The 15,275-nt window shown below is 38.5% G+C and overlaps 1 protein-coding gene across 1 annotated transcript in view; it reads left to right on the top strand.

Annotated features, from left to right (window-relative positions):
- Jarid2 (Jumonji, AT rich interactive domain 2) overlaps nucleotides 1-15,275 on the top strand; it is a 133,834-nt gene that overhangs the window by 76,080 nt on the left and 42,479 nt on the right. The window contains exon 14 of the mRNA XM_081744312.1: nucleotides 9,227-9,425. Coding sequence (XP_081600438.1) covers nucleotides 9,227-9,425 — 199 coding nt within the window. The remainder of the gene's footprint in view (nucleotides 1-9,226; nucleotides 9,426-15,275) is intronic.

The raw sequence follows: 15,275 nt of genomic DNA, 5'->3' as shown, positions 1-15,275 counted from the left end.
CTAAACTCATACCTAACCAAAAATCAAATCAATGACCTATTCGTGTTCTGTATATCAAAAACTGCTATATACCAAATTTTGTTCACTTATGTTAGGAAATGGAGCATTCTTCCATTTCTCGGAGTCCGCCATATTGATTTTGCATCCGGGAATTTCCACTTTTCGGGAGGGAATTTCCAAAAATTCGAATAACGTACTATTTGTTTTTTGTATATCAGAAAGTCCTTATATACCAAGCTGTGTGCCTATACATCCGTCACATCAAAAAGAAAAAAAAAAAATCATTTTCCCCTCCATGTATCCGCCATGTTGAACTCGTGTAAATTTGTGTTTTGTGCTTCAAAGAGCTCTCATGAACTAAATTTTGTGATTTCGTATTTAACGCATAATTAGATAAAGTAATAGTAATAAAATATTCCATGTAATGATATTTTTCGCACATCTTGTTCTACCCTTTACGCCATTGGTCACTTGCATGGAGCAAAATTAAATTAATAGAACTGTATTCACACTGAGATTTCACTAAACACATTGATAAGGCTTTCATTGAAATCGACCAAGTAGTTTTTAAGCCACTGATGAACAAAGCTATTCATTCTTCCTCGTTAGAATTCTACTACAGTAGGCTAATTTCTGGCCAGCTGGAGCCCTCGCCCAACGGCCTCGCGTCACATGTATCAGCCTTTGCATGAAGAATGAATTTCATGTATTTGCTCTTAATATTTCCTGAACTTAAGAGTGTAGCCCCAAAGTAAAGTAGTTTTTATTTTGTCAACGTCAATATGTATTATATTTTGTCAATGACAACATATCCATAAAGAATAAAAACTGTAGTTAAGCTTTGTTTCTTTCGCTGGGACTCTCATGTTATATTGAATTGTGCTTCATTGTTGATCTGTGTGGATACGACGGAACTTGCTTATTGTATCTTCCCTCGGCATAGAGATTTTTTCGGTAAGTCCCTATGTCTTTCCCCATTCAGTTACAGTAATAGCCCAAACTCATACCTCTAACTTCGAAACGTTTATTGATCCTCGCTTCAAACGATTATGCACATCTTAAACGTGTGTCTGCTGTATTTTAGGCACAAACACTCTTGATTCACTCGATCGAGTTTTACGAGTTGTTAGCATTTGTTGTTAACTTTCTTTTAGGTATTTCCACAAAAATAAATCTGGCTACCTTACAGGCCAATTTACTGTTATCACATCTGCGGATTCTACAAATATTATAGTATTTATTTAGTGCTCTTGGGCAACCATCATGTTGAAACATGTTCTGTCATTCTTCAAGGCGTAGGTCTTTAGGGAATGGTGACATTTCGTTTTCCAGAATGTGTTGGCATCCTGTTTCTTATTGTTAAAAAAATACATTTTTTTAATTTTTACCACAGATGACAGATTGAGAGCATTTCTCTTGAACACGTCGGTAGCGTAATTTATAATGACTTGAGCGTGCATTAGCTCTCGGCAAAATGGGTTCCTGAAAGTCTGCTACGAGATCAAAAGGGTGAAAGAGTGCCGGCAACAAAGGAAGTCTTCACCGATTTTCTTCTCGCTCCAAGTTCAAGACACAGAAGTAGGCTGAGAAAGTATTTGCAACATTGTTCTGGGACAAGGATGAAGTCATACTCATGGCTACTGTACTTGCCCAATGGTCAGATATTTAATGCAGAATCTCTGCATTACTCACAAAACTGAGAGAAAAACTGCAAGTACAACGACACGGAAAACTGAAAAACAAAGAATTCTGCTCCTTCAGGAGAACGCATCTGTCTATCTACCGCGACAAACACAATTACATGATACACGGTTTCAATATCTACATCACCCTCCTCATTCCTCAGATTTAGTTCCGTCTAACTATTACTTATTCCCCAAACTCAAATAATTCTTGAAAGGGTGTCATTTTGGATCTGATCAGTGTAGTGCTACAAACAGTGGTGCAAGAAAATGTCACCAAATTTTTTTAACTTGTCTGCTAAAACTGGAGCACCGTGCAAGGAAGTGTATCGAACTTCGGGAGGAGTATGTAGAATAACTGAAATTCCATCATTCCCCGTGTACTCTTGGACTGGGCTACGAACTTTCAGCAGCTCCTTTCACATTTCTGCTCTATATGACAGACAATCTCGTAGATGTCACGACAGTGCTTTGAAGCAAAAGGGAGCACTAGTACATGCCAATTACTAACTAAAGATGAGCATTCTGACACATTTTATTTGGAGCTAATCAATTTAAACACATACATTTATTATTAGTACTTGCAGGAAGGGAAAGCACAACGTTTTATGTACTCCAAAAACTAAGCTCTGGTACACGCAAATTAAACAGTTATAAGCCCATTCTATGAACACTGAATGTCGAGAATAATACGCTGCAGGACCTTCATCGGTATCAGTTCCGACATGTCAAATCCCTTCTCTCAGCTTTATTGGAGGTCTGCGAGATGTAACCTAACCCAACTTATTTGTAAACAAGATTACGTGTTTCTTTGCAACTAATACTACGAGCCAGCAAACGACAGCCACCATTATCAGGACACGTGACAAAGAGAAACACTTCCGCCGCTATCCATGAAGAGGTATAAAACACGCTCCAGGATCTGCACCAGTATCCGTTTCGGCTGGTTAAATCCTTTCACTTAGCTTACTTAAAACTCTGACAGATGTAATCTAAACCGAACCTCTTAGCTTGGCTTGAGCTCTGAAGTTCCTTGCCCACCTAGCTAACCTGGGGCTCCTTAGGACCTAAACTATTCCTCTTGCCTACCTTTAGCACTGAGAGATCCTAATTGCAAGCACTTGGCTTGCCTGGAGCTGTTGTTTCCCTACCTACTTAGAGTGCTGCGGGATCTTAATTTCTGGTTTTGCTTGAATGGAGCGCTGGGATCTTCTGGCCTCAACCACTTAGCTTACATGGAGCTCTGTGGTCTCCTCCGTCCCTTTGCTGTCTGGGCACGGACATTTCTTCTTATGCGGCATTCCTTCCAATTTCTTGAAGCAAAGTTGTGAAAAGTTAATGGTGAGATCAGAAGTTTTTCTTTCTTTCAATAGAGGAATTAAAGCCTAGACAAAGAGATTAAAAAATTAGGTCAATTTAATAATATTACATGGTGCTCCAAGCGACCTCACATTTTGAGTGCTCCCCTAACCCTCTTAAATACCAAAAACCTAAGATTTTGGACTTTTTCTGTTGGTTACACTGCAAACCCTAGAACCTCACAAAATGTTTTTAAGATTCTGAAGCTCCTGGAAGAACCTAAATATTTTGGGTGTAGAAGAAAAGTTGAAAATGAAAAATTAATTTTTAAGTTTAACGTCCCACGGTTATGCCGGTTAGGCTAAAGGAGACGGTGATAATGAGAAATGAGTGAAATGAAGAAAGTGGGAGGAAACGGGAGAACCCCGAGAAAACCCACGAGCACGGTGTTAGTCCACACGTCGCGAGCTGGGATCAGACCAGGGACCCCAAGCACCGGAGGTGAACGCTCTACCACTGAGCCACCGAGCCCCCCAAGAAAAGTTGAACATCGTTTTTCAGCAGCGAGGCTACATAAGATGTCGACCCTCAATCTAAAGCGATATCTAGCCACCGTAATACGTTCAATGCTATCCCGCCGGAGAACAAACAAAATGCATGTCCACTGGCTACTAGATCAGGTATGAGTAGTAGTGTAAAGATGTGTTTGTATTGTACCAGCCGTAATGGAGTCATAAGTAGTATAACTGAAAATTTGTTGATTCTTTCAATAATTTTTCCATTTGCCTGCCAACGCAAGGTTTCTCCTCTGCTCGTTTGGTTTCCCAAAAATGACAGAGGCAAGAGAGGCAATCCTGATGCCATAGAGAGTAGAGTTGCAAACGATTGATTTTAGCTTAAAACAAATAATTGCTTTTAAATATTTGAGAAAATGTAATAAAAAATAAGATTTTACGCTTTTCTCTAAGTAATTACTGTAAAACAAAAAAGAAAAACACAAAAGGAGTAACTATCTTACTCCTCTGCACAAGAAATTCTCAATTCACAAAGAAGTGAGGAATACGGATACATATTTTGTGCATTTATAGAATTTTTCGATCGGGTATATATATTAACCATTCTACAAAAATTGACATCTGTGAGTTTCAGTTTTTATTATTTTGTAATTTGTTAAACCATCACACGTTCAAGCAAACAATATAAATGTGAACCAAATATTTTTCTGCTATTTTCTATTACAAAAAATTTGGAAAAAATAGAAAACAACAATAACATGAGGGAGAGCTGCCCATGTATTTGGAATCTAGCATATCTTGTCCTTATGTGCACTGCAATTGATACTACTTTGTCCCGTGTGACAGCTCGCTGCGCACACGTGGTGCTCAATGCTGTGTTGCCAGCTTTTGCGTCGGGTATTGAAACAACACGAGTAGAACGAGTGAATTATTTTTTGTTCCATATTAACATTTACTAAATGTACAATGCTTATTTAAAATCACACTTATGAGAGAGACAAATATTATTGTAAATTACATTGGTACGATATTAAAGTACGGTAAATCCAACCATTCCTCCCTCTGACTTTATTTCTATACGAAACTTTTACTTTCACTGCAGAAAACAGAAATTTCCATATAGCTCTAGCAAAATTACGAACATCAATACTGAACCTTGTTTATAATTACTGAACTTACGTTTGTATACCACATGTCGCAAACAATACGTCTTCATTTTGAACTCGTGACATTTGTATTGTTATAATTTTAAAAATTAATATATATATATATAGTAGTAAAGAAGAAAGAGAAATGTACTTACGTTTACTGTATGATTGGGGATATTCCCAGTGAAGAATCACTGTCACTTTCGGAGCTGGAATTAACAGATATTATCACTTCCTCCACACACTGTTCAAGAATACCCTCTTTATCCCATTGCTCGTCTAGAAGCTTCTTCGAATGTTCAACAACATTAGCCCAGTCTTCCGCAGTGACACTATCAATTGCTTCTTTTGTAAGTCTTTCCACTTCTGCCACTGTGAACTTTTTATTTTCCCTCGCGGCGTATCCTTTTACTTGCGCCCAAATATTTTCTATAGGGTTGAAGTGGGCGTGGTAAGGGGGAAGTCTTATGACCTGGTGACCCTTTTCCCTTGCTAATTCGTCGATTCTGTACAAAGAGAATTTGGGCTTGTATATGGTCACCAGTTCTAGAAGCTCTGCCTTCTTCATGTCAGGCTCTAACTGCACACTGGTATTGCGCTTTAACCAGTCCAAGACCTCAGACTTCCGGGACTGAGTTGTTGGAAGTTTGTCGAGCATAACAGAATGGTATGGGGTATTGCCCATAACAATGATGGATTTAGGGGATATGTTTTCTAAAAGAGATTCTTGGAACCACTTCGTAAATGAAGCGAAATTCATTTCCTCGTGATAATCATCAGTTATTTTTAGATCTGAAAATGAGGAGACAGTTTGGGACAAAACCACGAGATGTGCCAGCATGAAGAATAATTATTCTTCCCCCCTTCCCTATTGGTGCGTTCATTCTACTATGCACAGTATGATCGATCCAGCCTTTTTCTAATGTGTGGCATGCGTTGACCCATGTCTCATCTAACCAAACCACATTATTATAATCACATTTCTTCATAGCTCTGAGGTACCGACAACGCCAAGCCACGATGTCACTTCTTTCTATCAGCACTGTGCGTTTGGAGAATTTGTTAAATTCGAACCCCAGGTCTATAAGACAGCTTCCAAGCGAGAACTTAGTTCCGTGGAACAAGTTCGCTTCTTTAAGGCAGGCTTAGAGCTTCATTAATGTAGGATGCTCCTTGCGCATATAATAAGCGTAAATGTGGCGGCGAAGGGCATCCCGCTGGAATGAATCGAGATTTGTGACCTTTTCATAGCAGCGATATTTTCCTGGAGTTTTAAGCAGTACCTGCGATGGTCCAGGCTCGTCCTTTCCTTGTTCTTCCTTCTCCTCAAGTTCCTCCTCTTTCCTTATTTTTTCTTTCCCAATTCGCGCCACTGTTTTTCTGCTGATTTTAAGGGCAGCCGCTGTCCTTTCTGTAACTCGATTCACATCGATAAGAGGACCACCATTTTCTCTTTCCCACTCAAGGTATTCGAGTAGTGAACACACCATCTCGCGAGCTTGGCCTCGTAAAGCAATACCGTGTCCAATTTTTTAATATTTCTTTAAGGGCGAGTGAATTCTTCGTCGTCCCCGTCTTCGACGAACAGGATTTGCACTTTCTCCCGCTTCATCCATTTCAGAGCACATACACACGCACGCACAAAAAAAAGAGAGAGAATCAGAAATAAATAATACACTAAACACTGAAGTACCGTACACACGAAACACGAAATTATTCACTGCAAGTAAATCTCAGTTTTATAAAATTAAATGACACAGAAGAGAACTAAAAGGAATGTTCTCAATAACCAGCAGGCCCACTACTCAAGTTGACATCCGACTAAAACAATGTGCATTTTTGTTTATATTCAAACTGGCAACGTGCGGAGAGGGTGGAATGTTTACCACTGCAGAGCGAGAGAAATGAGCCACTATAATTGGCTGAACGTGCTGTTGCCGTAGAAACAGTCCTTGGCTGATTGTTATGACCACGTGCAGGGAGGAAAAAAAAAACAGAGGAAAGCAACTATCACACGGGACAAGTTGTATAAATTGAATTATAGATGCATGCAATACTTATAACTATTAGGTTACCCAGATATGTTGTGGTGGACAAACACCGTGTACGTGTGTTTTCTCGGGTTCTTGCCACTTTCTTCATTTCAGTCATTTCTCATCATCACCGTCTCCTTTAGCCTAGCCGGCATAAGCGTGGGACATAAAATTTAAATATTTAATTTCATTTTTCCCTCCTAAATCGAGGGATCACGATGACTCACTAGTAGAACGTTCACCTGTGGTGTATGCAGTTCCTGGCTCGATCCCGGCTCTTATCAAATAAGCTTTGTTGTGGACAAACACCGTGTTCGTGGATTTACTCGGAATTTACCCGTTTTCTCTCACTTTCATCATCCCACCATTTCATTCATTCTCCATTAGTCTTCTTTAGCCTACGCGGCATAACCAAGGGACGTAAAACTCAAAGATTTGCATTTTCCGAAATCGAGGGTACTGATTGAAGCACTACCTAACACTAACACACACTTTGAGCTCCTCCGTGGCTAAGCGGTTAGCGTACGCGCCTTTGGCGTGGGAGTCCCGGGTTCGATTCCCGGCGGGAGCTCATGTGGTTCGGATTCCACGTTAATCAGTAGGTCCACGTCTCATATAGCCTCGCTGCTGAACGTCGCGTTAAACTCAAACTCAACTCAACTAACACACACTTTTTTACTCATACACTACTTCGTGCACGTGGTCTCAGGTTCAATTCCCGGTGGAAGAGCACGAAAAATAATTTCACTTTCATTAATCATCCGTCTTTTTTAGTCTAAAGGGCATAATCGTGTGACGTTCAACTAAAAATTTCATTAGATTTGCAACACACTACTTTGTAATTAGTGTTTGAATTGTGAAACCATTATTCGCTTTTTGCACGTCTAGTATGAAATCTGTGTTGTGGGCAAGGTTTATCTAAGACGAGCTTCAAATCAGAAAAGTTGCTGCATTTTCTTTCTCATTTTTGAAAATAAATAGATAGATAGATAATTTCTAGACGATTTTCAGTTTTTTTTTTTTTTTTTTTTTTAAGGGGGTGAACGTGTTAACAGGGCGTCTACTGACCTGGAAAACCTGGAAAAAGCCTAGAATTTAACAAGAAACCTGGATTTTTCTTACCTTTTTCGCTGCATATAATAGAAAAATCATCACTTTTCTTAAAGGTTTTGTGAGTATGTTGATGGCAACCACGGGGATACCTAAGCTGAGTTCTGTCACTGCTTCCGCTTGCTTGTGACAGACTTTTTTTTAAATATTTTTGTACGCTTCTAGTGACAGAGTTCTCATAGACCTGGAAAGTTTTTAGGTGAATTTCCTATCCATACTTTATGTGGCAGTTCGGAAACATTTTTTGCTACATTAACAAATTCTGAAATCAGGGAAATAACTGGAAACTTTTCCTTTAGAAAATTTTACGGAAAATAAGGGACCAGTCAGGGAAAATGGTACTTAAACTGGAAATCAAGGAAAATGGGGAATTTTTGCTCAGGAAGTGAAACATTCTTTTACGTTTTGCCTATTTGTTAGTAAAGCCGATAATTGAAACACAAGAGGGATATTATCAAGGGATATGAATCACACGTTAGTTAAAGGTGAGAACTCTGCTTTTTTCAGTAACATCACATTTTTCTTAACTGGCCTTCTGGTAAGGGATATTAACAGTAACAACTTTTCTTTGTTTAAAAATATAGAGACCTGGTAAATAATATAAATAGACCTGGAAAAAGCTGGAAAAGGCCTGGAATTTAAAACCAAAGATCTAGTAGACACCCTGGTTAAGAGCCCACAGATTAACCCTAGAAAGTCTGTGCTCGCATCTGCTACGTGAAGGACGAGAGAGAGAGAGAGGGGGGGGGGGCTGAAATTTGCTCGCGCTGGTTTTAAGTAGCTTTCAGAGTATATTTGTTCAATTTAAGTTAACGTGTTGAACGCAATTTCAAAATACTTTTCAAAGAATTATGCTTTTTATTCGTAAAAAACGGGCTAAATATGGTGTGGAAAACTGCTTATATGTTGTACAAAATTTCTTATATTAGTATGCAGAAAACCAGTATTATAACTAACATTCGACAAGTTCTATGAAAACCTAAGTGTTTTTTATAAAGGAAAAAAGTAACATTTTTAGAAAGTAATAAAAGTTTTAGATACAGAAAAAGAACTGAATGGAATTTTGAAGAAAACAAAGATGAGTAGCACCTATGATCAAGGGGAATCAAATCGGCCCACACAACATAAATTATATATATATATATATATATATATATATATATATATATATATATATATATATATATATATATATATTACAAAAAAAGCAATACCTTATATTCCATTTGATAAAAAGCGAAAACCTTTCATCAAAAGGAACAATAACAAAAAAGCAGAGAATCCTGAGTACATATTAATCCATATAAACTAAATAAAAAGAACTCGCGGGCAAAATTGACTCCTCCCCCTTGGTCTTTCTAGGGTTAAATATTATGAATGTTCCAGTTTTACATGCACTTGAATGTACACTATATTAAAGAAATTTTTTCTCCCTATAGATTGGAGGTATGGAAGTGGATCTCCCACGCCTTTACCAAACGGTGCAGAACTTTGGTGGGCTGAAGGAAGTAATTGAGAAGAAGAAGTGGCAGAAAGTTGCAGATACGATGAAAATTCCGAAATCTGCACAGGACCGGGTGACCAAGTTAGACGATATTTATTGCAAGTATTTGCTGCCTTACGACACATTATCTCCAGGTAAGCGCATAGAGAATGCTACTTTCACGTTCTCTTTATCTTTTTGTATACTATTTTTTTTTTTTTTTTTTTTTATCTTTTTAAAACATCACTATGTACCAGACCAACCAAAAAAGTTCGTGCGGCTTTCGTCAACTATCACATAGAAACCTGCAATGTTGTTAATGTTGCAGTGCCAAGGTATTTATACAGGATGTCTAAAAAGTCCCCTGTCATAGGGTAACTCTGTTTTTATCAAAGTTGCAAAAAAATGTAAGAGGAGAAACCGTCTCTAAATATAATGTTTTCTATCTAAAGTGAAGGAATTTTTTATATGGGACGAGCCATTTGAGCTGTAAACTTATTTACGCACTCAATGTTAAATGAAAATGCGACGTTGCTATTTACCTAGATCCACAACATAAAGTGAATAGGAGCTTGTTTGAAAACGGGCTGACCATCAACACGTTAGCTTAAAAGACAGTAACTTTATTCACTTACGTTGTGGGTCCAGGTAAATGGCAACGTCGCTTTTTCATATAACATTGGGTGCATAAAGAGTACAGCGTAAACGGCTCGTCCGATTTAAAAAAAAAAAAAAAATCTACTTTAGATTGAAAACATCACATTTAGAGACGGTTTTCCCTCTTACATTTTGTTGTAACTCTGGTAATAATAGAGTTACCCTATGTCAGGGGACTTTTAAGACACTCTGTATATGTCCCTGAATTATTACTCAGTGCATAAGTGTTTACATACAAGAGGTGCCGGATTGATCACATACAGGGTTGATAATGTGTGGTGAAACTTGGTAGTGTTGAATGCAAATATACGGGTTTGTTTACTTCCGACTTCAAATTCGGTGTTGAAGCGGCAGAGGCACGTCAAAAACTTCCTTTGATGAAGCCATGGTGAGTGAATAGAGAACACACTTCATAAGTCTACCAAACATTTAGAGCCGTAGATCATACCCTCGAAGTTATGGTCTGTTCTGCTCTTCTATTAATCATCTGTGAGGTCCAATTAAGGGATGATATCGAAGAAGATTCAAGCCAAGCATGCCAAAAACCACCGCAAAGATTCATCATGTCTGCTGACGCCATTCGTTTACACTAGCAGCAACCCGGAAAAACTCGGAGACGAAACTAGTGAGTATCTCACCAGATGAGCGCAACGAAGAAGTTCCAGAAGATCAACATGTGCATGTCGTTGTTGTTCGCTCACAGAACGGACCCATTGGTAAAGAGGTGTACTAAAACTCCTTTCCATATTTACTCTGTTTATGAGTCCATTTGGCAGACAAAAAATCTCAAAAATTATTTGATGGGTCATCATCAGTTTTGACCAGGATATAGAGGGTCAGAATTTAGAAATTGAGTTCGTTGATGAAGATGCTTCATTAACTAGAAGTGTTAAAAAATAACCATTGCGGTTTTAACTAGGGATGTGCAAAATCGTTTTTTATCGGAAACCGGTTTCTAGAAAAAAGCGAAATTTCGGCTTTCTTTAAAAAACCGGTTTGGTTTTTCGCCGAAACCGTTTTCAATTTCTCCAAAACGTGTACGGTTTTCTCCAAAAAACGGTTCGGTTTTTTCGCCGAAACTGATTTCGGTTTTCTTCAAAACACGGTTCGATTTCTCACCAGAGTAGGATTTCGTTGGTCTCCGAAAACCAGATCCGTTTACAACAAAATCAGTTTTGTTTTTAAACGTATTGGTATCGGCATATCTTAAGCATATCGGTGTCGGTTTACACTTCCTTTTTATGAGAATTTACACATGTTTTTGAGCTTCTTTCATATGTGTTCTCGACGCGTGTTACAATGCTGTTTTTGGTAAAATTGAAACCGGTTTCTGAAGAAAACCAATAACCGGTTTCGGTAAACAGCGAACCGGTTTTGGACAAAATCTACACCGATTTCGGTAAAAATAGCTTTTTTGGAAATTTTCGAAAGCCGGTTTTGGTTTTCCTAATAACCGGAAACCAAAAAACCAGGTTTTGAAAAAGAAATGAAATGAGATCTTTGAGTTTTACGTCCCACGGTTATGCCGGTTAGGCTTAAAGGAGACGAGGTGATGATGAGGAATGAATGAAATGGTGGAATGAAGAAAGTGGGAGAACTCCGAGAAAACCCACGCACACGGTGTTAAAACCAGGTTTTGTGCCCACCATTAGTTTTAACGTTGATCACTATCAAAGACGGTAATAAATAGCGAGAAAAAAGTTTCGTACAATCGATTAAGCGTTCCCAGAATACATTTCATGTCCATCTTACTGTGTCTTAAAACCAGAAGTGATAGAAATCCACTACGTATAACTTCTGGCTTCTACATTGATCCACATAGAGCAAAAACGATAAGAGAGAGCGAGGCACGGTTTTCGTGGAATCTGTTTAGCGTTTTATGAATATTTCCTGTCTTCTTAACCTTTTATTCAAACTAGAAATTGCATGGGTCAACCATTTTTAGATTCGTGTTGATCGCTGTAAAATAGAAAAAGGTAATAGATAACGATAGGCGCTTTTGTGCCATCAATTAACCATCCCAAAGGTATATTCGATCTCTAGTTTGATCTCTCGACTAAAACCGAAAGTGACATACATCAACCACTTCCGGTTTCAACATTGATCGGTATCGAGTTAAAACAGTAATAGATAGCGAAAAGTCGTTTTCTGCAATCAATTAACCATCCCAAGAGTATATTCGGTCTCTACTCTGATCTCTCTACTAAAACCGGAAGTGATAAAAATCAACCACTTCCCGTTTCAGCATTGATCTGCTTCAAGTAAAAAAAGTAATAGATAACAAGAAGTGATTTTCTGCAATTAATTAAGCGTGCCAAGAATAGATCTCATCTCCACTCTAATGTATCTACTAAAACCAAAAGTGGTAGAACTCTATTATCACTTCCAGTTTCAATATTAATTAAGAAAATATCATACCATAACAATAAAACTCCTTCACTTGGTGTGCACATGATACTGCTGCTTGTTTCACCATACAGTAGTATTTGATTAAAAGAAATGTGTTTTTTACGAGAACAAACAAACAACCCCTTTGACCTCCTAGCCCAATATCACCAACGGAAGGTAGTGCTATGCCTATGGTGGACAGCTACTGATATTGTATATTTTGAAGTTCTTCCAAGTGGTCAGACCATTACTGTGAATGTCCACGTCAACTACATAGAGTTCCAGACATGCTTAAAGAAATAGCCACCGCTTTCCTATAATAAATGAATCCTCTGCCATCAAGACAATGCCAAACTAGATGCAAAAGTGACCATGAAGAAAATCAACAAACTTGGCTGGGAAATTCTGCCACATCCATCCTACATCTTAGATTTCGCCCCATCTTGATTATCACTTGTTTTTAACAATGACCAAACACATGCGTATTGGCATTGCAAAAACCAAGAACACGTCAAAAGTTGGAGTTGGAATTGCTTTTAGAACACAGAGAAAAGATTTTTACAAAATTGGCATTTCTAGGCTTTTTACACTGTTGGAAACGGATCATTGAGGATGGTGGTGGCTATTCTTCGGAATAGAAACAGTATAAGTGTCGCTTTCTTTGTTACTTTATTTCAATTTTCAAAACCACACGGATATTTTTAGTTCACTGGTAGATGTGTGTCAAGGTAATTGTCTGAATAAACTAATCCCAGTTGTTGTTAAACTCAAGTTTTATTAAATTTTATGTGATTTAGATGATTGAAGAAACAAGAGAAAAATAGGTGGTAGAAATTTAAGTATAAGTTAAAATTGATTTCTGTGATCGTTTAAGACGCAGAGAGATTGGTATCACTAAACACATACCTTAAGTTTCAGATTGCGAACACGTATTTGTCGGAGGTGCAGAAAAGAAAAAAAAATGAGGATCCAAAAGTGATCGATCTTTCACGTCTATGTCATTTTCGATATATTTATTTATACAGTGAAATGGACATTTACGTAATACGGACGTACTCCCTTGTGCCAGCAATATATATATATATATATATATATACAGGGTGACCGCGTGACTATGTTACAAAATTTAAGAGATGATTCCTAACACGGAAACAAGAAAAAAAGTTCAAATAAACGTTTGTCTAACGTACATAATTTCGGAGCTACAAGGTGCCGAAAGCGTGGGAAAATGACATTCAAAGCTCTATAGCTCGACTATGGTGAATGATAGAGCTAATGCGGCATGGTCCCGTCAAAGATACCGAAGCTGCTGTATTCAAAAATGCTTAGGTCGAGATCGTGCACAAGAGATTCCCCAAAGGAGCGTAGGGATTCCCGGATAATCTGTCAAGAAAGATGGGTCGAAAAGGATACGGATGAATAGCTGTCCCAACTGCTAGCAATAATGCGTCTGTACTAAGTCGATATCTTACACAAGCACAAAATGGCGAACAGTTTTATACGTGTCATGTGTGGTTGCATAACGCGCAGTAAATAAGAGTGGGAAACATGAAAGGAAAATAGGAATAAATTGATACAATTGGTAAATACATGATATTAGGCTGTCCTATCATTGAACAGACGCTTTTAATAAAAGGTAATAGTCATGGAATGTACTAAAATGTTGTAAAAGAATCACACTATTAAAGTCTTTCTTCCATGTATTGTTGTCATTGAAAACAAATAAACAAAACTGAGCGAAACAACCATAGTGCAAAAGAGGTTGTTTCCTAAAAACAAAAGTCACAAGAATGGGAATAATGTCTTCAATCAGTATTTTACAGCAGGATTGAATGCAGCCAAGAACATCATCAATTACCTGTAAACGAGACAAATCTCCCAATTATCCTACAATAGGTGATGGACATGGCGTCCCTCTACTTCAACACAGGCGTTACAGCGTCGCAGTAAGTTCTGACGCATCCGCTGTAACAACCCAGGATCTGTTCTTATAGTATAACAGGCAGCGAGTATTCGTGCTAATAGTTCTTCGTTGTCTATAGGCGTTTCATAGACAAGTATTTTGACATGACCCCACAAGAAAAAATCAAGTGGATTGAAATCTGGGGAACGTGCAGGCCAATTACAAGGACCACCTCTTCCAATCCGTCTGTCGCGAAACGTTTGATTCAAATACTCTCGAACACTAGCTGAAAAGTGGGCTGGGGCGCCATCATGTTGAAACCACATCCTTTGACGAACACCGAGAGGGACATTCTCTAATAACTCTGGAAGTATGTCTCGCAGGAATCTCGTATATACTGGGGCAGTTAATCGTGGTGGTAGTAAATATGGACCTATTATCTGATCACTGATAATACCCGCCTACATATTTATGGCGAATCGGTCTTGGTGGCCTCTTTCCACAATTGCACAAGGATTCTCGTCTGCCCATACATGACTATTCTGACTATTAAATATCCCGTCTTTTGTAAAACAAGCACCGTCGGTGAAAAGCACGTAGGAAGAAAAACTGCGGATCAATTACCGAGCGTTGGAGAAACCACTCACAAAACCGAACGCGAGGTTGAAAGTCAGTTGGACGTAAGGCCTGAACCCTCTGCGGATGATAGGGGTGTAACTGTTGCTCGTGTACTACTTTCCAAACAGTATCTTATGCTACTCCCCTTTCACGTGCTACTTTCCGGGTACTTACTGTTGGGTCTTGGGCGAAACGATCAAGCTCTTGTTCTTCAAAGTCCGGAGTCTTTGTGGTTCTTCGTCTTCCTTGGTCGTAGTATTGAGGTTGTAAATTCCCCGTGTCTCGTAAGCGTTGAAAGAGTCTGGCAAACATAGTATGGACTGGATGTCTTCTTTGTGGATACTTCAGTCGATATAACCTATCAGCTTCTCGACTGTTGCCAGTTTCTTGACCGTATACAAATATCATGTCCGCAAGTTCTGCTATCGAATACTCCATT

The sequence above is a fragment of the Thermobia domestica genome, chromosome 17 (genome assembly GCF_964235325.1).
Source record: "Thermobia domestica chromosome 17, izTheDome1.hap1.1, whole genome shotgun sequence".
In the NCBI taxonomy this organism is placed as follows: domain Eukaryota; kingdom Metazoa; phylum Arthropoda; class Insecta; order Zygentoma; family Lepismatidae; genus Thermobia; species Thermobia domestica.
This window is presented reverse-complemented; position numbering and strand designations above follow the sequence as displayed.